Here is a 26850-nt window from a genome sequence, read left to right as displayed (position 1 = left end):
TGAAAACTCTGGAACAATGCTTGAAACACGGGTGATTCAAAGGTTTTAAAGCAGTGTTTCAATTTAGTCATCACTACTTTGCAGTACCAATGGAAATGTTTGGAGCCACACTCCAGCCACACGTACTATCTATTCTTTAATTTCCTGTTCTGTTGTATATTTTTTGCCCATGTACAGGCTTGATGTTTTCCCCATATTGGGAGCTTAATTCATTTGCTGACGCTAATGTGAAGGTGGAGCACACCAACAGGCACACGACATGGGAGGTGATGGTCTAGTGGTTAAGGTGTTGGGCTTGAGTCCAAAGATCATGGGTTCAAATCCCCGCCTGAATGGAAAATCACTAAGGACCCTTGGGCAAGGCCTTTAATCCCCTATTGCTCCCGGTGTGTAGTAAGCGCCTTGTATGGCAGCACCCTGACATCGGGGGTGAATGTGAGCGCTTGAGCGTCTGATGCAGATGGAAAAGCACTATATAAATGCAGTCCATTTACCATTTATGACATGCACAGTTGTATCAGCAGGTGGCAGAGAAAGTACAGGTGGGAGTCAATGTCGACAAAACAAAGTTGCTTTGGAGATGAATATGGTGCATCAGACTTAATCAGCACTAATTAGTTTATCCTTATTACACGCTTCTTATTTTCGTGAATGAGAAGATGATAAAATTTATAGTTTTGGGTCATGTCTACACAAGCAGGCTTGAATGGACTAACTCAAAACTTATCTACATTTTGGCTGTCCACATCCTCCGCTGTTACCAGCATGTGGAATTCAATTCTACTGACAGCAAAAAGGGAGCAATCACAATCCACGAACAGTGCAAATCTGCTACTACTGCATTCTGGACTAGGGCTGAAACTAACTATTACTTTCATTACTGATTAATCAAGACAATAATGGGCAGATTAATGGATTAGTTGTTAGGTCCATAAAATGTTAGAACATAGTGAATGAAAAATGTGTTTTCTAGAGCCCAAAATGATGCCTTCAAATGTCTCCTTTTGTCCACAGCCCAGAGATATTCACTTTACTGGCAGAAAGGAGTAAAGAACAAGTCAAACAAACCACAAAATATTCATATTTAAGAAGCTTACATCAGAGAATCTGAATAAAAAAAAAACAGGCAAAGGCTATTCGCCCAACCATTGGGCAGATAAGTCATACATTGAACGTTACATGCACAACCGTTGGGCAGATAAATATAATGTCTAATCTTATTTGCCCAACCGTGATCATTTATTTGACACGTTTGTGCATCTAAACTAACTTTTTTACACCACTTTTTAAGGCTCTGTTGCGGCGTATGTTTGACACATTTAATGGCGCCATCTTTAATTACTGCGAAAACACCGCAATGGACAAACTTCATAAGCATTTTGAATGGAAGCCTGTTAACAACGACGAAACAGTTTTTGAACAAAATGCTGCTTGTTGGCTGTAAGATGGTGTTACTTTGACACTGTTCCCTGGGTGAGATGAGCCAAACAGAACCACTTTAGATCACAGCCCCTCCGCGGGCCGTGAACCCTCCCGCAGCCGGCGAGAAAATATCCGCTTTTTTCCCCCTCCCGCGTTGAAACCACTGAACTATACACCGGAAGTGAGCTTACAAGCGCGCTCATTGGTCAGCTGTGGTTGGGCGTATATGCTCGCGAATTTACTTTATTGACCCAACGGTTGGGCGTATAGCCACTCTGAAAAAAATAATTGGAAGTGATCATTATCGAAATAGTTGTTGATTAATTGAATAGTGGATTAACAGTCTATTAATCATTCCGGCTCTATTCTAGATGTGATTCAATGATCACTGGGTTTCAGTTTAATTTCTACAGGTGTGAATATCTCTCATTTCCAGCCTCATGCCATATCCGATTCATGTAGCGAAACACAATTACAGAAACTCTATGTGATGAGATCTTGTGGAAATGTCAAATCTCTGCCATTGTTGGGTCAATAATTTTCTGCTAATGTAACCAGCTCTACATGGAAAACAGCTCTATGACGGCTCTTTCGTCCCGTTCCTGTCCACACAGCTCAGCAGGATACCTCTCCATCGAAGCAGATCTACTGATCTACCCGACGAGTCGCCATTACATCTGTTTCTGGATTGACCCTTTCTCAGTCTCTTTGCTTATGTAACACCTGTCTTTTTGTCTGCCCCTTCTCCTGTCTTTCTTCCCTCCACTCTGTATTGTAACCTGGCAATTGTCTTGTGAATATTCCAATTACAACGACGTGTGTTTGACCTTTAAGTGAGCTGGAGAAGATATAGTTATCTGCTTTCCACTCTTGACACCCGGTGTCTATCAATCAGAGCGACCCCCCCCCCAAATGCTGAGTACACCAGACTGCTTGACAGAGTGAAATGTGTTTGTCTGCTGTGTGAAAAGAGGGTTCACAATGAGAATGCACTGACAAAAATCTAAAAAATAATTAACAACTGGATGCAACTGCACAAATCTTGACTGCAGGTACGTATAAACGCATCTGTTCAATATTTTCCAGGTTGACAGAGTCTTACGTCAGTATTCCATACCACGCTTCTAAGAACAAGTGAGCGTGAGCTTCATTCTTCTTCCCCGCCCTTTTCCAAAGGGCTAATCTACATCTTTCATTGAATCAAGAATGGAAATTCACAAGGAATGCTTCTTTTTCAATTTCATGCTGAAGGAGCTCAAGTTAGTGGCTGTAATTTCTCCTAACAAGAAAATTTATCACTCTGACGCACACTTCTGGACATGTGAGAAACTGCATTTTGCTTGGGCTTTGATAAATGTGACCAAAAAAAGCAAGATCACTCCCTTCATATTACTTTATACAAGGATGGAAACACTGGTTATTAAAACAATACAACAGATATTCTGCATTTATATGAAAAGATACCTATTATTTATTATTCTAATCAATTACATTTTTTCCGCAAATCTGATTGGTTAATCGTGTGATATTTCAGACCGAATAATATCAGGGTAACTGTGGCAAAATATTTGACCGTTTCACATTTGGATGTATTACTCCGTGCCCTGACCGGTGTTTTGACGAGATGTCATTCCTGTCGAATATCATTCCTGTCCTTCACGCAACTGCACATGCAGTATTGTCGGGACGCGGAACGGTTGATTTATGTGACGAGACTCACAAGTTGACAGAACACCGGCCGTACGCTAAGAGCGAGAGAAAGTTGTGTACCACCACAGCTGCCGAAATTAGTAAATTTAAGCTACCATACAAAAGAATCGATGTGGATTCTGATACAGAATTACCGTTTCACATTTGATGGATCTGATGTATTTTCACATTTGATGGATTACTCCATGCCCTGACTGCTTTTGGAGCGACGATGCCTCACGGTAAGCCTCGCCGACTGAATTACCTACAGAAAAATAAACTGCCTCCCCCTCTAGCTGCCACTTTATCGTGGTGGGGGAGTTTGCGTACCCGGATGATCCTAGGAGCTATGTTGTTGGGGGCTTTGTGCTCCCTGTAGGGTCTCCCAAGGCAAACAGGTCCTAGGTGACGGGTCAGACTAAGGGCAGTTCAGAACCTCCATGACCAGTAAAAGATCAAGGGCCGTGACATCGCCCGGTATGGCGGAGCCGGGGTCCCACCCTGGAGCCAGGCCTGGGGTTGGGGCTCGCGCACGAGCGCCTGGTGGTTGGGCCTTAGCCCATGGGGCCCGGCCGGGCTCAGCCCGAAAGAGTGACGTGGGCCCGCCCTCCTGTGGGTTCACCACCTGCAGAGGGGGCCATGGGGGTCGGGTGCAGAGAGGATTGGGTAGCGGTCGAGGGCGGGTGGCCCGGCGGCCCGGTCCATGCTCACAGCCCCTGGCTGTTGGGACGTGGAATGTCACCTCGCTAGGGGGGAAGGAGCCTGAGCTTGTGTGGGAGGTTGAGAGATACCGACTAGAGATAGTCAGGCTCACCTCCACGCAGAGCTTGGGCTCTGGTACCCAACTCCTGGAGAGGGGGCTGACGCTTCATTTCCTCTGGCGTCGCCCACGGGGAGAGGAGGAGATCTGGGGTCGCATTGCTTATTGCTCCCCAGCTCAGTCGCCAAGTGTTGGATTTCACTCCGGTGAACGAGAGGGTCGCGTCCCTACGCCTTCGGGTCGGGGACAGGTCTCTCACCGTTGTCTCGGCCTACGGGCCGAGCAGCAGTGCAGAGTACCCGACCTTCCTGGAGTCCCTGGGAGGGGTACTAGATAGCGCTCCGACTGGGGACTCCATTGTTCTCCTGGGGGATTTCAACGCCCACGTGGGCAGCGACAGTGAGACCTGGAGGTGGGTGATTGGGAAGCACGTCCTCCCCGATCTGAACTCGAGTGGTGTTCAGTTGTTGGACTTCTGTGCTAGTTACAGTTTGTCCATCACGAACACCATGTTCGAGCACAAGGGTGTCCATAAGTGCACGTGGCACCAGGACACCCTGAGCCGGAGGTCAATGATCGACTTTGTAGTCGTATCATCTGACCTTCGGCCACGTGTCTCGGACACTCGAGTGAAGAGAGGGGCAGAGCTGTCGACTGATCACCACCTGGTAGTGAGTTGGATCCGCTGGGAGGGTAGGAAGCCGGTAAGACCTGGCAGGTCCAAACGTATTGTGAGGGTCTGCTGGGAACGACTGGCGGAACCCTCTGTCAGCGAGGTCTTCAACTCCCACCTCCGGGAGAGCTTCTCCCAGATCCCGGGGGAGGTTGGAGACATGGAGTCCGAGTGGACCATGTTCTCCACCTCCATTCTCGATGTGGCTGCTCGTAGCTGTGGTCGCAAGGTCTCTGGTGCCTGTCACGGCGGCAATCCCCGAACTTGGTGGTGGACACTGGAAGTAAGGGATGCCATCAAGCTGAAGAAGGAGTCCTACTTATCTTGTTGGTAGGTGGGACCCCAGAGGCAGCTGACAGGTACCGGCAGGCCAAGCGTGCCGCAGCCCGTGCGGTCGCAGAGGCAAAAACTCGGGTCTGGGAGGAGTTCGGGGAGGCTATGGAGGAGGACTATCGGTCGGCCTCGAAGAGATTCTGGCAAACCGTCCGACGCCTCAGGAGGCGGAAGCAGATCTCCACCAGCACTGTTTACGGTGCGGGTGGGGAGCTGTTGACCCTGACTGGGGATGTTGTCGGGTGATGGAAGGAGTACTTCGAGGATCTCCTCAATCCCATCGTCACATCTTCCGAAGAGGAAGCAGAGACTGGGGACTTGGAGGTGGACTCATCCATTACCCAGGCCGAAGTCACCGAGGTGGTTAGAAAGCTCCTCGGTGGCAAGGCTCCTGGGGTGGATGAAATCCGTCCCGAGTACCTTAAGTCTCTGGATGTTGTGGGGCTGTCTTGGCTGACATGCCTCTGCAACATCGCATGGCGATCGGGGACAGTACCACTGGATTGGCAGACCGGGGTGGTGGTCCCTCTGTTTAAGAAGGGGGACCGGAGGGTGTGTTCCAACTATAGGGGGATCACACTCCTCAGCCTCCCCGGTAAGGTCTATTCCAGAGTACTGGAGAGGAGAATTCGACCGATGGTCGAACCTCGGATTCAGGAGGAGCAGTGTGGTTTTCGTCCTGGTCGCGGCACACTGGACCAGCTCTACACGCTCCATCGGGTGCTCGAGGGTTCATGGGAGTTTGCCCAACCAGTCCACATGTGTTTTGTGGATCTGGAGAAGGCATTCGACCGTGTCCCTCGGTGCACCCTGTGGGGAGTGCTCCGGGAGTACGGGGTCCGGGGTCCTTTGCTAAGGGCTATCCGGTCCCTGTACGACCGCAGCAGGAGCTTGGTTCGCATTGCCGGTAGTAAGTCAAACCTGTTTCCGGTGCACGTTGGCCTCTGCCAGGGCTGCCCTTTGTCACCGGTTCTGTTCATTATTTTTATGGACAGAATTTCTAGGCGCAGCCAGGGTGTAGAGGGGGTCTGGTTTGGGAACCACAGAATCTCGTCTCTGCTGTTTGCGGATGATGTGGTTCTGTTGGCTTCGTCAAATCAGGACCTTCAGCGTGCACTAGGGCGGTTTGCAGCCGAGTGTGAAGCGTCTGGGATGAAAATCAGCACCTCCAAATCCGAGGCCATGGTTCTCGACTGGAAAAAGGTGCTTTGCCCTCTTCAGGTCGGTGGAGTGTCCTTGCCTCAAGTGGAGGAGTTTAAGTATCTCGGGGTCTTGTTCATGAGTGAGGGACGGATGGAGCGTGAGATCAATAGACGGATCGGTGCAGCATCTGCAGTGATGCGGTCGCTGTATCGGACCGTCGTGGTGAAGAGTGAGCTGAGTAGGGGGGCAAAGCTCTCGATTTACCAATCGATCTACGTTCCAGTCCTCACCTATGGTCATGAGATTTGGCTCATGACTGAAAGAACGAGATCGCGAGTACAAGCGGCCGAGATGAGTTTCCTCCGCAGGGTGGCTGGGCGCTCCCTTAGAGATAGGGTGAGGAGCTCGGTCACTTGGGAGGAGCTCGGAGTCGAGCCGCTGCTCCTCCACGTCGAAAGGAGTCAGTTGAGGTGGCTCGGGCATCTTTTCCGGATGTCCCCTGGACGCCTCGCTGGAGAGGTGTTCCGGGCACGTCCCACTGGGAGGAGGCCCCGGGGAAGACCCAGGACACGCTGGAGGGACTACATCTCTCGGCTGGCTTGGGAACGCCTTGGGGTTCCCCCGGAGGAGCTGGAGGAGGTGTGTGTGGATCGGGAGGTCTGGGCGGCTTTGCTTGAGCTGCTGCCCCCGTGACCCGACTCCGGATAAAGCGGAAGAAAATGGATGGATGGATGGAAAATAAACTGCGCAAACGATGGAATTGGATTAGAATGGGAATAACCCCCCTTGTGTCTGATGATTTGCGGATGTTCATGCTGGTAAAGCTCAATTTGTGATCGTATAACCAGCATGAACGTCCGCAAATCATCAGACACAACAGGGTTATTCCCTAAGTGCAGTGAGGTGGTATCAAGCCCCAAACAAGCATGAACCGGAGTGGAACTTATTTTACACACAACATCTGTGCTGAAATTCCTCTGCTGGACAATTAGGTCATTGCTCAGACAAACGGATGCTGGCACAACGAGGCTACCCAGAGCAAACTCCACTGTTAAGAGCTCAAAGAAAACAAGGATTTGGACAGTGGAATTCTTTCCAAGTATTTTCTCACTGTGGCAGAAATTCTGAGAGAAGCCAAGGATGTACAAACTCCAACAAAGCGGCTTGAAGTTTTTGTGCAAATTACCATTATCTGCTTCACGCTGAATTGGATGATGAAGTCCAAACAGGTGAAAATGGAATGCATAAAGAATAGCGCGGCTGAAACAATACCTCGCATGGCCAAGCCGCTGGGCTAATGTATATCTATCGTGTAAACTTCTGATAAATGCATATGCAGAAACAATCAAATCTCCGGGTTTCCATTGGAAGAGTTCTGCAACACGGACTCAAGCGTGAAACCAATATCAGCTTAGTGTCTAGTCGAGCTTGAAGTGCCGCCGCCTCGCCCGCAAAGCATGTTCTGCATATGCTCATGGGTGTCACTTTTATCAGGGTGGAACAAGCAGCTTTCCAGTGCTATCGCTGATCAATTTGTGCGAGTTAAGTCTGCCAGTGTGGGTAAATAAGCAGCGGTTAAGTCTTGATGAAGAATGGCAGGCTGCTCAAGGCTGGAGGGAGGCAGCTAAATCCTGACTGGGGTTTACGCTCTCTCCAAAACAAATGACTATATGACATTCCAAATTAAACAAATATAATTGGCTATAAATATATATGACATTCGGCAAAAGGTATAGCTGAGAAGTTTCTAAAGTTCTTCTGATATATATGTCAGCACGTATTGACAGTAAAGACAGAACCTGACCTTGGCTGATTCACTATAAAACCCAAAAGATTCAGCTCTAAAGCCTGGAGTGAAGACAGCCAAAGCCTAGCGCTAAGTGACACGTCAGTCAGTTTGTCTGTTTGGAGCCTTCAATTCCCCGTGGCTTGAGCTTATTTACTGCATTTGTATGGAAAGCTGGGAAGATGAGAGGGCTGAGAGCCTGACTATTACATATGTATACAGTGTTTGGAGGCAACGCGGGAAGAGCATCACCCCTTACAGCCGCTAGTGTTACAAATACAAACAACTTGGGAGAAGGGCAGAGCCATTTATATATTCAAAAAAAAAAAAAAAAAAAAAAAAAAGGGTCAGAGATGATGGTTCTCAAGTGCAAAAAGAAAAACGTGATGATACCTGGAATCAAGTCGCACCCACTCATATTAAAGATGTGACTTTTTGCAAGTCAGATTTTAAGTCATTTTAATATTAGTTGTAGACGGGAAGGGGGGGTGTACACAACAAACCACCGAACGTGCGTTTCAGAGTCTGATTTGTTACTATTCATGGCTAAAGCTGAGAGGAACTGTAATACTAGACATGCTTGTTAAATTCACAACACTCCAAAGCTGCCTTCTAGCAAATCCTGTCTTTTGGTTGTCAGCTTAAGACACCCTGGCATATGCATATGTAGGATTTTTAAGCTCTGTTAAATGGATAGCGGTGTCGTGACCCATCAAACGACTATAAGCCACTTGCCTTTTGGGGGTGGGAGGGAAGGGCCACAGCATTTAGAGAAAAGCAAGCAGCATTGCATTTCCTTGTATGCATCAGAAAGTATCCACCCCACCTAAAATATGTTTGCTCTACCCTCCTGTAACCGTTAATTTCACGTTAGAAGGAATAACAGCCGTTGACACGTATGTATTCAGGCTGTGTGTGACAGTAACACTCCACCCTGCCATATTAACAGCTGGTACTCTGTTTAAGCTGATGACAGGGGAGTGGCAACAAACAATGACAGAATGCCTGTGTTTGATTGTGAGGCCACAAAAGATGATATGCCATTCACCACCGAGGCAGTTTGCAAATAAATTATTGTGGAGGGTATTGAGCTGAGGCAATTACTCAGCCCCCTCAGAGTATGTGTGAGCTTCAAAGAGCGTGGACGCGCGCCTGTATGTGGTGTTTGTGAGCTTGTGTGAGTGGACTTATAGATCCAGTGCCATTTATTTCCAAGAGCTGCAGCAACCCAGTTAGGGAGGCATAAAAGGAAATGAGTTGTGAAGTGGCCATTGATCCTGGCTGCACGACTACTGGCCACAGTGTGTGCTACTCAGCGCCTGGCTCTCACACTGAGGTGGCTAACCCTGGCATAGTCTATTTATCACACTGTTAATGCACGACACTGGAGGGGGAAAAGAAAAAGGAAAAACAAAAGGCGTCAATTCAAGTGATGTCAACGATGAGTTTGGCTTCCACTCAATGCATTGAACCAACTGAATGTGCCTTGAAACATTTCTATGTCTTCAATTTAACACTGCAGCACAAGTTATACTTTTATCTCATCGTTTAAAACCATAACAGATCAAGACAGCGAGACGCCACAGACATGTGACATACTGAGCAACCCAGCGCCGCCATCTTTACTTCATGAGAAGTACAGGTGTGTGTGTGTGTAATATAAGTGTTCATGGTATGATCAACTTTGTCATTGTATCATCTGATCTGAGGACGCAATTTCTGGACACTAGGGTGAAGAGAGGGGCAGAGCTGTCAACAGATCACCATCTAGTGGTGAGTTGGATCAGAAGATAGGGAGGACCTTGAAATGGGCACATCTGGAGGAGCCAACTGTCCAAGAAATCTTTAATTCACAAGTCCAGTAGAGCTTTTCTGGCATCCCTGTGGAGGTTTGGGACATTGAACCAGAATCGTCAATGTTCAAAGCTTCCATTGCTGAACCTGCAGCAGGGAGCTGTGGACTGAAGGTCCTAGGTGCCTCAAGGGGCGGTAACTGTCAAACACCGTGGTAGACACCGGTGGTCAGAGAAGCCATTTGACTGAAGTAGGAGTCCTTCCAGGATATGTTATCTCAAAGAACTCCGGAGGCAGTTGCAAGGTACCAACAGGTCCGAAGGGCGGCAGCCTCTGTTGTGTGGGAGGAGTTCAGAACAACCACAGGGAAGGACTTTCAGTCGACACCAAGGAGCTTCTCGAGGACTGTGTGGCACCTCAGGAGAGGAAAATGGGGAACCACCCAAGCTGTAAATAGTTAGGATGGGACCTTGTTGACCACAATTGAGGAGGTAATCTGTCGCTGGAAGGAACAATTTGAGGAACTCCTGCATAAGAGTGGAGCACCCTCTGTAGTTGAAGTACAGCTGGAAGCTCATGGGAGATCATCATCAATTTCCCTGGTGGAAGATAAAGAGGTAGTCAAACTACTTCGCAGTGGCAAAGAACCGGGGGTTGATGAGATCCGTCCAGAAATGCTGAAGGCTCTTTGTGTGGAGGAACTGTCTTGGATGAGATGTCTCTTCAACACTGTGTTCAGGTCTGGGACAGTGCCAAAGGACTGGCAAACTGGTGTGGTGGTCCCCATATTTAAAAAAAGGAGATCAGAGAGTGTTTGCCAAATACAGGGACATCACACTACTCAGCCTCCCTGGTAAAGTCCACTGGAAAGGAGGGTTCGGCCAGCAGCTGAACCTCAGATTGAAGAGGAGCAATGTGGGTTCCATCCTGGCTGTGGAACAACTGACCAGCTTTTCACTCTCACAAGGATCCTGGAGGGGACCTGGGAGTATGCCTATCCAGTACACGTGTTTTGTAGACTTGGAGAAAGCGTATGATTGGGTACCCTGGGAGATACTGTGGGAGGTGCTGCGGGAGTATGGAGTGAGGGGGTCCTTTTTCAGGGCCATCCAATCACTATACTCACAAAGTGAGAGCTGTGTTCTGGTCCTCAGGAGTAAGTCAGACTCATTTCCGGTGGGGGTTGGCCTCCACCATACTCATGGACAGAATATCAAGGTGTAGTCGGGGGAGGAGGGTCTTCAGTTTGGAGGGCTCAGGGTCTCATCACTGCTTTTTGCAGATGATGTGGTCCTGTTAGAATCATCTGCCTGTCACCTCCAGCACTCACTGGGTCAGTTCACAGCTGAGTGTGGAGCGGCTGGGAGGATGATCAGCACCTCTATATCTGAATCCATGGTGCTCAACAGGAAATCGACGGACTGTCTCCTCCAGGTAGGGAATGAGGTCTTGCCCCAATTGAAGGAGTTCAAGTACCTTGGGATCTTGTTCATGGGTGAGGGGACAATGGACCATAAAATTGGATGGAAAATTGCCACAGCAGGGACGGTATTGCATTTGCTTTACTGTAGTGTTGTGACAAAAAGGGAGTTGAGGTAAAAGGTGAAGCTCTTGATCTACCGGTCAAGCTTCATTCCTACTCTCACCTATAGTCATGAGGGTTGCATCATGACTGAAAGAACTAGATAACGCATACAAGTCATCCTCAGGATGATGAATGGGGTCTCCCTTAAAGATAGGGTGAAAACCTGAGTCAATCGTGAGGAGCTCAGGTGTAGAGCCACTGCTCCTTCGCGTTGAGAGGAGCCAGCTGAGGTGATTCAGGCATCTGGTAAGGATGCCTCCTGGGCATCTTCCTAGGGAGTTATTCCAGGCACATCCAGCTGGGAGGAGACCCCGGGAAGACATAGGACTAAGTGGAGAAATTATATCTCCACACTGGCCTGGGAACACCTCGAAATCCTCCAGTCACAGCTGGTAAATATGACCTGGGAAAGGGAAGTTTGGGTTCCCCTACTGGAGCCTTTGCCCATGTGACCCGATCCTGGATAAGCAGTTGAAGATGAATGAGTGAGACACACACACACACACACACACACACACACACACACACACACACACACACACACACACACACACACACACACACACACACACACACACACATATATATATAGATACAGATAGAGAGATAGATAATACAGTACAACATACTGTGTTATACTGTATTATCTGCTTTTTTGCACCTTTGCTGACCTTTGACCTGTACGCCACTCTGCCGCCGGCACACCTCCCAACTGCATAAAATACCACTATGTATGTTTCCGGCAGATTTCACCCACTCTTGTACACTTTCAATTCCTCCATCTCCCTCTCCGAGTCCCTTTCAAGCCTTGCAGCTTGACATTTCGCTGTGCTCTCAGGGGGACTCCTGCACGAAATGGAGTTACTGGGAGAGTGCCACTGTAAATTCCAGGAGGCCACGTGTAATGTGTCTTAAACATAGATGGACAGCCCAGCTTTGTAGAAAGCAGATGCATGAGCAAAAACAAATGAGAAGGGGAGCGAGAAGGAGAGCGGCAAGAGGTGGTGTGTTTACGTATAGATAACAGAAAAATACTGTTTTGTCTGGGGAGGGTTGAGCAAACAGCAGCTCTGCTGTCATTCATACTGTATATCTGTGGTGTCATCACCAAGAGAGAGGCTACAGGCCTGTATGTGGCATTCTGTGGGGATTATCTGTACAGATCACGAAAATGGAAACAGCTTTAACAAGGACATACAGCACATGCTGCTTCTCTGGTCTCGCCTTCAAATTCCTTATCTTCAAACAGATGATGACAGCTAACAAAAGCCTCCACTATGAAGCTGTGCATATTTCAGCAGAGGTCTTTCTCCTGTCCGGAGAGGTGATTGATGTGTCAGGACTAGGCCAGTGCCTTATTTACACACTTGAGTGGGGTAATCTCAGGCCTGAAAGATAAACCTAATGAGCTTCTTTGTGTAAGGGTGCAAATGAGAGACGCTGCCCTCCCTCTCTTTTCTATCCGAAGGGACAGTCTGGGTGATTAGGCCTTTAAATTATGCTCAAGGGCAAAGCCCAGATTTGCATCTTGGGTGTGTGAATGTATGTGTTTCTTCTGAAATATGGTACAAAGAGGAAGGAGAGAGAGAGAGGCAGGTGAAGGGCAGAGAGGCTGAGATGCTTCAGGCTTGTTTGCTGTGGTAGAGGAACAGTTTGTGTATGTTTTTTTTTTTTAATGACAGAGAGTATTTACCTACACTGAGCAACAAACTTGACTTCTGACAAGAGGGCGGAGCGTGCACGCGCACATACACAGTCACTCTGTCCTTTGTCTGTGGCGTAACGTTCTCCCTAATGACTTTCATTTTGGGAAGAATTTCATTTGCCCCTAAACCCTAAATATTACCCATCACTTGCTGTCAGATTTATCATCCCTTATTTCCTCCAGCTAAACAGCGAGGAAGGCAGGTTAATTGCTGTCACTCTCAAGTTGGACCACTGCCTAACTCTCGTGTAGCGACAGGGGTAGCCTAGAAGTAAGACGGCACCTCGGCATACTCACTGTAATTTATGTCAAAATGCTCCCGTCATTTAAATGGGGTTAGAGAGTTTTGCATTCTGCTGCATCATGCGCCTCCGGAAAACACTCTTCAAATCTGCCAAACCAGTTTACCAACATGCACACCTTTAGCACGGTTTCCTGAGAGCTGCATTTTTCTACTGCCGTAAATAAAATATTTTCCACACAAACAAGAATGTTAACCTCCCTGACAGAAAAACAAAAATCTGTAAACCCAGCATGTTGTTATTGTGGCATGTTTGCATGACTGCGTAAAGCAAAGGAGATCATATCTTGTGTTTTTTTCTTGCACGCACACAAACTATCTTGGCTTCGCTTCACAAAGACTAAAATGATCTTAATACTACTGAAAATCTGTAGGCTAAGATGATAATTTGAAGATGCTTTTCGGAAACGGTACCCTGGTCTTTTCTGAGTCCAGTGGACACGCCTACCCAGATGTTCTCTGCTTTTTTTTTAATATATTAAGATTTGGACCAATTGTGTGTTGCATGCCACATGAGTAACTCATTTTCACTGGACCCAAAGTTATCCAGTTCTGCACAAAAATAGCAATGCACACGCTCGTACATGTACAGACCCTGCTCGGACTGGAGCCGTTAAATGCGAAATACATCATTCAACATGGATGCACATTCCCGAACTGTCCAGCAGGTGTCACTGTTCACCAGGCGGCAGCACAGTACATGCCATCTTCCTGTTTATGTGGACTGCAGAACAACGTTCGAAACACAGGTGTTTCAAAGGTTTTGAACTAGTGTTTTGAGTTTGATCATTTGTAGTACCGTTGAAAGATTGTTTGATCCTGATTTCACTTTGTCATTCTGTTGCACATTTTGTCTCATGTTTCCCAGTAACAGCTAGTCAACACTGTTAGGACACACGAAGGCCGGCGCTGCAGCAACAGCTGGTAGACATATCTATGGGATATTTTGTAAACTAAACTAAGTTGCTTCTTTTGATTGATTTGGTGCATCAAAGTTCACCCGATTTCAATTCATTTATCCTCATTATAGCCCCTTTTAAGATGGAGATGAACAAGATGTCCACACATCATTTCAGTGTTTAAAAATCCTTTTTGTTGCAATATTATCAAAAGATAAACTTAACAGGTTCTTTCTTTCTTTACTGGTCCACAAAGTTTCATAAATATCCATCACAGTGTGACAACAAGCCAACAGGTCAAGGCAAAACGTCAGATTATTTAGATTTAGGTCAGTTTGGGTGGTAGAGTATGTTAAGGGTTTCAGTTAATCTGCAGGATTCTGCCAGAAGATGATTCCAAATGATGTTCACAGGTCATTGGTAAAAAGGACAGACCTGACCCATTTATAACCTGGAGCCCCGTCTTATTCTGAATATCCACATACGCCGTACAGTAGTTAGCCCATTTAGCAGGGACTGCAGCATGGTTCATAAATCCCACTGAGAACCTGAGCAGGATTAAGTCTACAAACCACTGTAATCAACTAAGAGGATCATTACGGGACATTACGGCAGAGATCCGAAGATCGATGGATGACGCCTATATACAGAAATGCAAAGTATTAAAACAGAAATGATTACGCTCAGTGGCAAATTGATCAGCAATATGAGTGTAGCCCTTTTTTTTTTTTTAAACATCTCTTTCAGCGAGGGAGCTTTTATACTGATCACACTGCGAAGTAATTAGGGCTGTAGTACATTCATCATTAGCTCTGATACGTATCTGCAGCAGGCCAAACGCAATCAGATATCGTGTGTATCTAATCTCTGATCTCAAATCAAATTAGATCTATTTAGACAACCTTGGGAATAGGGTGATGAGACCCTGAGTGAGTTTAGGGAGTGGAAATTCAATTGTGACATTATGGTTATTATTCAGATGCACAGATATCCACGTTCAATACATTAGTAAAACTGCATAAATACAAAAGAAAATATGTGCAAATTAAAATGTAAAAAAAAAAAAAACAACAACAAAAAATGCTCTTGAGTTATTTTATTTGCTAAATTGCTTAATGAAACTCTATATTTAAATCTGGGGGGACAACGCTCCAGTCCAGCAGTCTTGATCTGTGTCCTGTAAGTCCATGGGCGAATCGAAGGCAACGAGAAGTTAAGATGCTGCTTTTCTAATTATAGCTGCAGGTGGTATTTTGGAGCTGCTAGGTAATGGCAGAACCCACAGGGACAGTGGAGAATTCATCAGTGCTTATTATTAATCATCCCCCCAGCAGCGTGATGAGAGACTGGAGCTTGTATCCCACAGGACCACTCAATGTCATTCCAAATACGGGCAGAAAATTACACCCAACAGCCTCCCTTCAAAATGGACTCAGAGCAGGCATGGATGAGAATGTTTTTAGACACCCACAGGTGAATTCTGAAATGTAAAATAAAATGAAATGGAGGCATGGGTACATGTGGATATGACCAACCACATGCTTCATATGTACATGCCAGTCACACACACACACACACACACACACACACACACACACACACACACACACACACACACACACACACACACACACACACACACACACACACGACAAGCTCTTTGCTCTAAACCGTTTAAAGGATTTAATCTTACATGTAAAAGGCAGCTATATGGATCTGTGTTTGTCTGTGAAAAATAATCACATTGCCCGGGCATCAGAACATTTATTTTATTGTCCAGAATATTTTGATTATCTACCGGACATTAGTTGAGAATGTTGTTGTTGTCGTCCCATTTGTTCAGTGTTGTCACAGCAGATCCACATTTGAATTTGGCTCATGTTTTACACCGGGTGCCCTTCCTGACGCAACACACACAGCACCTGGTTTCTCGAAGAGGTCTCCCATCCAAGTATTAACCCGGACTGCGTGTGTGTTTAGGTACTAAAACATCATTTATTTTAAGTGATCTTCTCCAACTTGTAGGAATAACAAATTATACTGGATCAGGTTTTAAATGATTATTTTTTTACTGAGTGCTGACCAGCAGCTCTATGTGTTCTCACTGTTCAACAACAAATTATTATTATTTTAATCTTTTTCTTTTAATTTTGAAATTATGTTTGGAACTTACTCATTGGTAACACTCTTTCTGCATGAAACACAAAAAGTATCTCACATTTGATTGTTGTTGGATGGGAATATTTGAAATTTTCTTTTTTCATTTTATTTTATTTGTTTATTTTTTGTGTGTTTTTGGACACGCTATTGAAGGATATGAAGGTGAAGTTGGGATTATCAAATCACACATTTCCACTGTTGCACAGTACTGTATGTCAGTTTCTTTATACTTGTATGAATTAAGTTATATATCCACACTTTTTCTACTTATCTTATATAGAATTATTTCAGTTAGCAGATATGGAATTAAAATAACTGTAGACTGCAATATTGTATCACATTAGCCCTCAAGCTCAATTAAAGATTTAAAAAGTTTAATAATTCCATAATTATATTACACACATTAAGAGTTTTTGTTCTATGTATAGTTTGAAATTATTGCAATAAAAAAGTCAAATTAAACCAAATAAAAATGTTAGACCATCTTAACAAAATGACTTTTGAGATCATATTCAAGATTACAAGTGCAATCTGTTACAATGATAGTTGAGTTGTGAGATCCATTACAGATGAAAAATGTCTTTAAATGCAGCAAACCAGATGTAACTATTTCAGCGTTGATCTGCAGGGAGCATCAGTGCACAGACAAAGCCTCCACCAACACTGCTGGAGGACTGACCCCAATCAGGTGCTCGTGTGTTTGTCTGTACAAGAAGTCACTGATAAATGACGGGGGAGACCGTGGAGCCCGGATGCTGTCGAGGCCACCAGCAGGACCACTGGTGTCTGCTGTGAACGCACAATGTGTGTGTAAGTGCACTGTTTAGGTTTTGTGGAGGGTTTTGGTGGGGTTACTGTAGATAGAAAGGTTAACGGGCAGCCCGTAGGACATGAGTCATTTTGTTATACTTCATGTCCCCGTTTCCAAACCAGCATCTACGGACCCTAAACCAAAACTCACCACAGGGCTTCAGCTGCCTCCACAAGTACAAACAGACACACAAATGCACCGAAAAAAAAGGACAGCGCGCATCTTTACAAGCCCACGATGCTGTGTGCCGCCCCAAAGCCCCGCCGTCCGACCTCGTCTCCCACTGCTCTTTTGGTGATCTGTCAAAGCCATCATTCACTATGAAAAGACACTTGACTCCTTTTGCTCGACTTGTGCCCAACTTTCACAACTTGTAGGCCCCCCAACCAGCCACATTCTTCCCCCGCCTCCCCCAGTTCATTCCTTTACATCCAATGCCAGCCTGAGATTTAAAAAGGTACATTATAAATAATGAAAAAAAGACATGCAGGATATAAATCTGAATGATGCTAATGGTATTTGTGAAAGAATTCAATAAAATAAACACAAACACAGACGGTGTTATAATCACGTCTATCCCAATGGGAGATTTAATAAAAAAAAATCTATTTTATTTAAAGCACATAAACAAAACATACAAATGTCCCAGGCAAAGGTTGAAGAGATCACAGTGTGAGCTTCTAAATAGTGTCGAGTTAGGAGGCCCTCTAGTGGACACAGCCGTGCTATGACATACACACACATGCACACTACCCAAAAAATGTCCACATGAAACTCTCCACAACTCCCCCTACACACACACACACACACACACACACACACACACACACACACACACACACACACACACACACACACACACACACACACACACACACACACACACACACACACTTGACCTCTCTCACATGGCCTCAGTTGCATTCAATCGCAGAAAGCAAAATTACAACTACGAGCAACTGAACAGAGGCACTGTGAAGCCTTTCCATCCCTCCACGCTGAAAACCACTGGGAAAATTTATTGACAACACAAACAGCCAATTGCACACACATGCACGCACACACAGAAACTTTTGTTGTTCCATTTTACAAATTAAAGGCAAATAAATAAATGGCAATGTAATATTGTGCCGTCTGTCTATGTAGAAAATCCCAGCGGTACCTGAGGAGAGCAGAGCAGAGAGAGAGAGAGGGAGAGGGAGAGAGAGACAGAGAGAGAGAGGAGACGGGGAGAAACACAACTTACCTGCTGTTGTTGCAGATGCAGCAGCTCGACTGTGCTTACTTCGCTGCTCGTGTCACCAGCGCTTGATCTCCCATCTCTACTGCCAGCCTCTAATTGGCTGCTGCTTAGGGTGCTCATTCCATTTTGACTCATTGAACTGTTGCTTATTGTCTCTGTGGCCGACTCCTGCATCATCATGATTTAAAACCTAGAAGTGATTAAGAGGCACCGGTTAGGGCTCTTGTTACAATTCCCCTCTTTTTCCCCCCTGTTTTTTTCCTTCTCTCCCTTCTATGCTTCCATTATCAAGCCCCCGGTACCCCTCTGCAAATTAAAGCATTTAAAGAAGGGGGTGGGTGATGGTGGTGGTGGGGGGGATGCAGGAGGAGCAATTATGCATTCATTGTGTAAATGAAGCAATACAAAGAGATGCAGGTCCTGGTGCTCTATGCACTGGGAGGGGCAGTGCACAAACCTGGCAAGTTTTTTTTTTTTTTAAAGTTTACATGTATTTATTTGGGAGCATATGGGCACAAATTTAAGCATCTTTCATCAGATTTGTTTAATTTTAGTCATTTAAGAAAGTTCTGTGACTGTCATGGCTAATTTGATTTTTTTTTATAACAAAAAAGAAAATAGATTTGTAAGACAGCGAGACAAGATGCGGCACAATTTGTAAAAACACATAATTCTTAAGATCTCAGTTCTATGTAAGGTTGTGCAAGACGGATTCCTAAAATATTTGCCCTCTTGAAGCTGTCACGTTTTAATGTGTGTGTGTGTGTGCGCGCGCATGTGTCTTGCAGCTGAATGAAGTTGCTTAATGACGCAAAGCTAATCATGCAAAATTAAAATTTGGCGGAGAGCAGGAGGAGGAGGCGGCGGCGGCACCAAATCACATGGTGCAGGCTGGTGATGAGCGCTATAATGGGTTTGTCATCTTCGCTCCGGCTAAATGAAAATCTGCCTTGCAGGCTTTCATGCAGGAAGGATGCTCATATATCGTTTATTGGCCTTCTTTTATCTACATTTTTTTTAACATAAAAAAAAAAAAATCAATAAATAATACAGTCATAGCTGCTGCACAGGTTGGAGAACTATAGTTTTAATAATATTTTAAACAACATAAAATAAAAATAAAATTGCTAATTAATTCTGTCATCATGCATTAGATATTGAAAGCAGGCGAAAAAGCTAAAAAAAAGAATAAAAAGAGAGAAAAAGCTATCACACATATCACTAATGATTGTGCTAAAACAGCATAAATTATGCATATTACCTCCTCTCTCTCTCTCCAGTAATGAATGTTTTATCATTTCCCCCTGCATTTAATGCTCTGTACCTTCGCGGGGGAAGAGGAGGCTCACATAATAAATAAAAGACATTCAGACCCAACAGCTGGAAACTTAAAACACACTCCAGAATTATATATTGTGATTCTATTCAAGATCTCTCTCTTTCTCTCTCTCTCTCTTTTTTTTTTCATAATGGTTAATAGAAATTTGGTTTAATTAGGGCAATTAATATTTTAGCACTTTTATTATTTTTTTTAATGCTGATACACCTTATTGCTGCCTCACAAGGAAGGTTTACTTTCAAAAGCTAAGTGGTCCATTGTTATGTGTGACAGACTAATTTTAATATTCATTTAGTCAAAGTCTGGTATAAATTTTAATTACTGCAGCTTGTTATGAAAATTTTGCGGCAGGTTTAGACAAAAGAATGAATTGTGCATGTATGTGCTGGGCACATGGACACCGTGGAGATTCTTTAGTCAGTAAATACTATTTTAATAGCTCTGTGTGTGTGTGTGTGTGTGTGTGTGTGAGCACTTTAATGTGTGTGTGTTTGGTGAGGGGCAGATACGGGACAGACCTTAAAGGATGTCCACGGCCAGGATAAACAGGATCCAGGCAGAGAGAACAAACAGGCCTGAGCTGTTACACAGAGCAGGGCGACAGCTGCCCACGACACAAGTAAATAGGGAAGAGGCCAGGACGAGGCGTGCTTGTGAACAAACAGGCCCCTGTTTAACGCCGTGCTGCTCACTACTGATGGAGAGGGACAGAGAGAGAGAAAGAGAGCAGAGAAGGTAGTGGTGAATCACGGAGGGGGGGGGGGGGTTGATGGAGAGAAGACAGAGGCAAAGAAAGAGAGAGAGAGAGAAGGAGGAAGGTGGCGGTGTGGGGGAAGACTGGCACAATGTGACATCCAATCCGGTGATGAATCTCAGCATAAGAAACTCAAGGCTGCAGCCGAGATCAGCCGGCTAATAAGTATTCAAATTAGGCATAAATTTTACATGCCCAATGTTTAAAATATTCAGAGAAAGACTGTCTGATTGCCTTTACTGCGATTTTATGAACATTCTAATGGAGGCTGGATCTGTCTTTTTCCCCCCCTTGCTTTCTTTCTTATACTGGCAAAGGGTGCTCAGAAAACTTGAAGATATAGGAGACGAGGAAATAAGCTTTATTAAAAAAAACACATTCGAATGCAATGAAATCAGCCATGAAAATCACTGTTTTTACATCAGCAAACCAGTTAAATTTGCTTTAAACTGCATGTATTCAATTATATATTGTATATATCATACAAAAACAAAACAGGAAAAAATATTTTGAGTAGAACCCAAACAGAAAATAAAATGCAAAATGTTAAATCCAAAATGAAAATCTGTTTTACTGCAACATAATGATAATGCAGATGTATGCAAAACAGATTCACAGAGATCAGATGGTGCTTTAACCTTAATGACAGCGGTGCGATAAATTAATTAGCCGTCCAAAGGCGGCGTTCAAATCTGCCAATTACGATGTCAATTAAAAAAACACAGCCAGGCTGCAGTGATGAGCAGGACACCGAGCTGCGGTTCTGACGGGAGGGTGAAGGAAGTGTCACCGACAGGGACCCACACGTGCATGTGCCAAATCATCCAGAGGGAAGAGAGAAAGTGACAATACTCAGTACCTAAGGGTGTTACTGCGTGTAGGTCTGACCCGGCTCAGCCTTTCCGAAGCCAACTGGGTCGGAAGGAGCTGTGCCCACCCCCGGCTACAGCGCCGACTCTGCCTGAGTGAGGCTGCTGGCCTGCCCGCACATGTGTTTGACATCTCATAAATTGCCGGTGTCCTGCATTTCAGCACAATCTCTATTTGATGCTATTTCCCCAAGCCGTAATCTTCCAATGAGAGAGAAGCTAGACCGCTTATTATCGTGATCGGAAACAGAGAGGAGGGCTGTTATTGTCCTGGTAATACGCTGGTAATTCCACAGACGTGCAGCTTTGAGAAGGAAGATGATGGTGATAGGAAATGTTTAGGTTGTAGGGCGGCGGGAAGGATAACTCCAACACTAAATGTTCTGCAGATGCTGATGGCTCAAATGTTTCTATTAAATCAAAGGCCGAGCAGAAGGAAAGGCGTTTCCTGATGAAACGATGAGAGGCGCAGACACACTTTCTATTTGCAAAGCTCAAAGCTGCAGACCAACCAGCTTTTGTCTCATTCCTTCTGTAACCATACTCACGCTTGCTATTCCTCTTCAGCTCCGGCAAATATTTACTCTTGAATCTTTCACTACACAAATCTGTCTCTCTCCCCCATCAGGTGCGGAATCGGAGAAAAGGCCCTGACAATGCGCTTGGCCCAGAGATTGGGAGAATTTTTTTTTCCCGCTCTTTATTCAAAGAAGTGACACAACAAAAGGTGTCAAGGGAATTGAGCCTCTTGCTGCTCCACATACGCGCGCGTGCATGCACACAAGCTCTCTTGGGCCTCGTGCGTGCACACGAAAGCACACACCTATCATTAAAGGGGAAAGAAGCAGCCCTCCATCTTTGTTTGCGAGCTCTAAAAGCCCTTAATGTAGCCTCATTACCTGGCCTGTCTCCCGCTCTATCATGTGCAGTAAACACACACTATGACACCGGCCATCCATCTAGCTGGAATACACAGCTGTCTGCGGCGCCCTAACACTGCCTGGGGAACACGGGAGAAGTTAACGTGCACACACGCACGCACGTTACGCTGTTAACACACGGTGGGGCTTGACATCGGTTCCCTCACAGTCACTGCGCTATCCATTTTCAGTGCGAGGATGTTCTGCGCGATCTAGAACACTGAACCATTCACTCATTTCATATGCATGACTTGAAAAATATTTTCATCACACAAAAAAGTGTGACTGCATGTGTGTGAGAGTGCATGGGCAGGCTCCGTTGATTATCAGTTCACATTTCAGGTAGCTGACTGGAATTGTTCAAGTTTGTAAGATCAAAATAACAATAAAAATAAAAAATAAAAAAATAACAGAAATGACATTTCACAGTCTGCTGAACCTCACAGCTCTCTGATCAAGTCGAGATATGGTTACCATTTAAAATAATCACAGATTCTGTGCTTGAGTGACACTAATTCATCACCGCCATAAGTTGCTATGCATACAAAATAAAGAAGGAACTGGGCAAGGACAAGGGCTCACACACTCAGTCGCTCAGATTGCTTAATAAATCAATATGCCATGTGTGCCGACTTAAAAAAAAAAAAAAAGCTACTTAAATCTTAAATAATTTAAAAAATGATAAATGTAATCCAAGCCCATATAACAGAGGACCAAAAAGTTCAACTTAATCAGATGGCAGTTACACAAGGAATACTGTAAATTTAAGGCTTAAGGTATATGATTTGGTTTGTGTTTGTGGGTGTAATTTGTTCTGGCAGAGAGGCGTCAAGCTCAGGAAGAGTACAAGTAGTTTATTACAGCTTTAAGTCTCAAGCAGTGAGTCTGGACTCAGGAAAGACGCGCACTTGGAAAAGCACGTTCGACAAAACCCAGTCCCTCGGATTAAATAAGGAAAGTCAGGCTGGTGTGCGTGGGAATTAAAAGCTTCCTTTTTGGCAATAAAGGGCCCACCATAAAAGAGCATTAATGACTACTTCTTATAAACGTGTGTATGGTAATGGTTTCTGCACTCAGATAGCGGAATTTCAAAAGTGCTTCACTAGTGAATAAAGATTGCTTTGCGGGGGGAAAAAAGGGGGTTGAAGAAATCATATTTACAAAATCAGGAGTGGGGCCAAATGGGAAAAAAAAGATGAATATGAATAATCGACTTTGCGCCTTTTTTTCCTTCAGGATTAACATTATTCAAAGCAGGAGAATCAAATGTGGTTATCTCCTGTCCAATGAGCCCAGCATTGAGAAAAGCCCAGACATATTTCAATTCTTCATTTGAGCCGACAATAAATTGTAGTTCTGTGATCGGAGACATTCAGTCAAGAATGTTCAGAACTTAATTTTCCACTATTTACAATAAGGAGATGAGACGAAAAAAGATAAAAGACAGAATATTTGCCACAGTGTGAGAGTGTGCCTGAATGGAGTTCATGCAGGAGTCAGTGTTTGTGGAGTCAAGTGGTGAAAGAGAGAGAAAAAAAAATGACAATGAAAACCAGACAAAAACGTGGAAAGTGCACGACAATTGTACCATCTTCACAATATCTCAGAGTCAAATGCAAAAGACATTTATGAATAGTGAGCAATGATAGTTGTGTTAACACAAATTTGTTTTCTATGAAAAAGAATCGGCTTCAAAACTCGACAATGGGGAAAAACTGCTGGTGTAAATATTATACGTCAGCTGTCTAATTACTGGCAAAAAGGAAAGATGTGAAAATATTAAATTACAGAATCTAGCAAAAAATAAAAATAAAATTATATATATATATATATATATATATATATATATATATATATATATAATATGCTGCACAACCACAAGAAGAGGAGGCTGGTATCATTTACATGTATTGTCAGACGCCTCCTTCTACCCAAAGAGGAGACAGCCCCGCCGCTGAGGGTGAGCAAGACGGTGACAAAAGCTGATCAGTCGACTCTCGTTTGCATATTTGCCAATTCCACTCATTAACTCAGCCCACCTAATCACAGCTAATTGACCTATAAAGAGAGGAGGCCTCGTTGTCTCATCCAATCATCTTTACCAGGAGTAGAGGAGGTGCGCCTGTACTTCTAACCTCCCTATATTTATAGACCTGGAGTGTTCCACTCAGAAAAAGACACATTTTATTCTGCACCTCAGTAAAAGCAAGAAGCGAGATCCTGCCGGAAAAGACAAAGAGAATAGAAACAGATTGATTCTTTACACGAGTCCACTGTTCTTGATGAGAGGACGACAGGAAATGAAAAAAAAAAAATCTGACAGTTGCTGTAAAGCAGTACTACGACTCTTCAGTCCTCTCCGCGGCGCGGCGGATCCAGCTGCGGTGGGCAGAGCTACAGAGACATAGCTCATTGTGACGTTTCCAGTTATTTCTGGTTGATTAGGGCCATTATGTCTCCAGCTCTGATTTATGTTGTCATTCCTTCTCAGCAGTCCTGCATCGATAGATCTTAATGAATTGGTAAATAAGGGTGAAGATTGCAGTTGACAATGCCGCAACATTTCTCATTCATACCAGACAAGATTTATGTAACCAATTAGGAGCATAACGTGGGGGATTGGTCGGCAGAGAGGGGAAAAAAATAATCTCGCCAAAGAAAAATGACCAAAGTCGAACTCACGACAAAATAGATAATGGGCAGTCTTTAACACCGGCTTAGTCACAGTTTTTCCATGTCTGGTTGGGGAAGAAAGGATCACTCTTGTCACTCTTTGTGTTAAGAAATTGATTTAGTAAAAAAAAAAAAAAGGGAAAAAAGATGAATTGACAGCAAACACTGCCTGACTGCATTCCTCCAATTTCAAACAAGAAAAAAAAAAAAACCCAGACAATTCACTCAACAACCGAGCAACATCTACACAAAATATAACAGTGAAATAAATAGATTAAAAATTAAGCTCTTGCCAACAAAGTGCCACTTTGATATACAGCTAATGACTACAAGTAAAAAAAAAGGAAGAGTGTGTGTGTGTCTGCATGTGTGTGTGAGGTCAAGACAAATCAATGCATCAATTCAGAAATTATATGTTTTTTCCAGCCATACTAGTATATATATCATTTAATTTCAAACATGATAATTCTGGAAATTAGCAAGTAAAAATAAAAAAAAAGGCTGATCATCAATGGCCATTGATAGGCCAGAAAGACCTACAGAGCAGGAGTGAACAGAGGTGGAAAATTAAAGCAGTGACACAGGAGTCTCTCTATCACTCCCTCTCTCCCTCTCTTACACACACACACTCTCTCTCTCTCTCTCTCTCTCTCTCTCTCTCTCTCTCTCTCCTCCCCCCCCACTCTCTCTCTCTCTCTCTTCAAGCACATGCAAATGAGGCCGTGCTGCTTAACTGCATCATTTATGTGGATAATAGCGGCATCATCATTACGGGAACTCAAATTAAATTACATCACAATTAGCATAACAAAGTGATTGGTTAAACTTTCAAAACAAATAACGCGGCTCTGCTAATGAACAGTGTTAATTGGCCGGCGCGGCATTGTAAATAAAACATGTAGGTAAACATGTGTTTGAGTTAAACAATTAAAAACAATCTTTTTATAGTGTAGTGAGAAAGACTCTGGGAAAAAACAAAACAAAACAAAATCACCAAGGGTATGCTGAAAATTTGTATTTGTATGCTGAAATACAAACTGTGTAGCATTTAATTTTATTGCGCAAAAAAAGCGATTATATGACAGACTCTGGAGAACAATGTAAATTATCTGCCTTTAAAATGGAGTTTGGCCAATTCTCCGTGTGAACTAATCAAATAGCTCATTATGCATTAGGGTATTAAATTATAAAGAGGAGTTCTTTTTGCATTCCTGCACAAAGCCCTATGAAATGTTAATAATATGCCGACAATAGCCCAATAGCATGCCTTTCTCAGCCTCATCAATATTTAAATAAACAAATGATCTCACTCGCCTTTGATAAAGATAATTAGTGCTTCCACAATAATCATTGTTCTGACCTCTTGCTCTCTTAAAAGTACACACAGTTTGGATTTTTTTCCCCTTTACAGACCAAGAAACGGCAGAAATAAAAAACCACACGCCAAACTTCAAGCAATACCTTTGCCCACTCAAAACACACATCTCCAACTGATTAATATTTAATTATTATTATTAGCAAATGCAAGGTTATGCTGCAGCTGAGCCCTTGTGTTCTGTTTAACTGTATGAGTAGTGTTGATTTTTTTTTTTAATGATCACCTTAATGAGCAATACCTGATCAAACCACATCGACCAACTGGTGAAAGGTGAAAAAAAACAACAACAACAAAAAAACAGCATGAAAATGCACACGCATGCACAGACACGCCAAAGCACATCAGCGCACACACACACACACACACACACACACACACACACACACACACACACACACACACACACACACACACACACACACACACACCTCCAGTGTTGGCTTGCACGCGTGCACACACATACAGGCACACACACCGAGTCATTCATCAGCACTAATTAAGCAGCAGATTAACAGAGCCTGAAGACCAAGACTGCACGGTTACACAGTGGGACGACCAGCGGGGAAAAGCAGGAAACACGTCCCGGCAATAAAACACAAGCGTTTAACACACC

The 26850-nt window shown here is 44.3% G+C and overlaps 1 protein-coding gene across 8 annotated transcripts in view; it reads right to left on the bottom strand.

Annotated features, from left to right (window-relative positions):
- Nucleotides 1–26850, bottom strand: part of foxp2 (forkhead box P2) — a 223351-nt gene that overhangs the window by 99867 nt on the left and 96634 nt on the right. For 6 of the 8 annotated variants that reach the window (XM_034163713.1, XM_034163719.1, XM_034163717.1 and 3 more), the window contains one exon: nucleotides 18308–18494. The exons of the other annotated variants lie outside the window; for them this stretch is intronic. In XM_034163713.1, the coding sequence (XP_034019604.1) occupies nucleotides 18308–18484 (177 nt within the window). In that variant the 5' untranslated portion in view covers nucleotides 18485–18494. The remainder of the gene's footprint in view (nucleotides 1–18307; nucleotides 18495–26850) is intronic. 8 annotated transcript variants of the gene reach the window in all.

This window comes from Thalassophryne amazonica, chromosome 22 (genome assembly GCF_902500255.1).
Source record: "Thalassophryne amazonica chromosome 22, fThaAma1.1, whole genome shotgun sequence".
Classification (NCBI taxonomy): Eukaryota; Metazoa; Chordata; class Actinopteri; order Batrachoidiformes; family Batrachoididae; genus Thalassophryne; species Thalassophryne amazonica.
The sequence above is the reverse complement of the archived record's forward strand: the minus strand, read 5'-3'. Positions and strand labels throughout refer to the sequence as shown.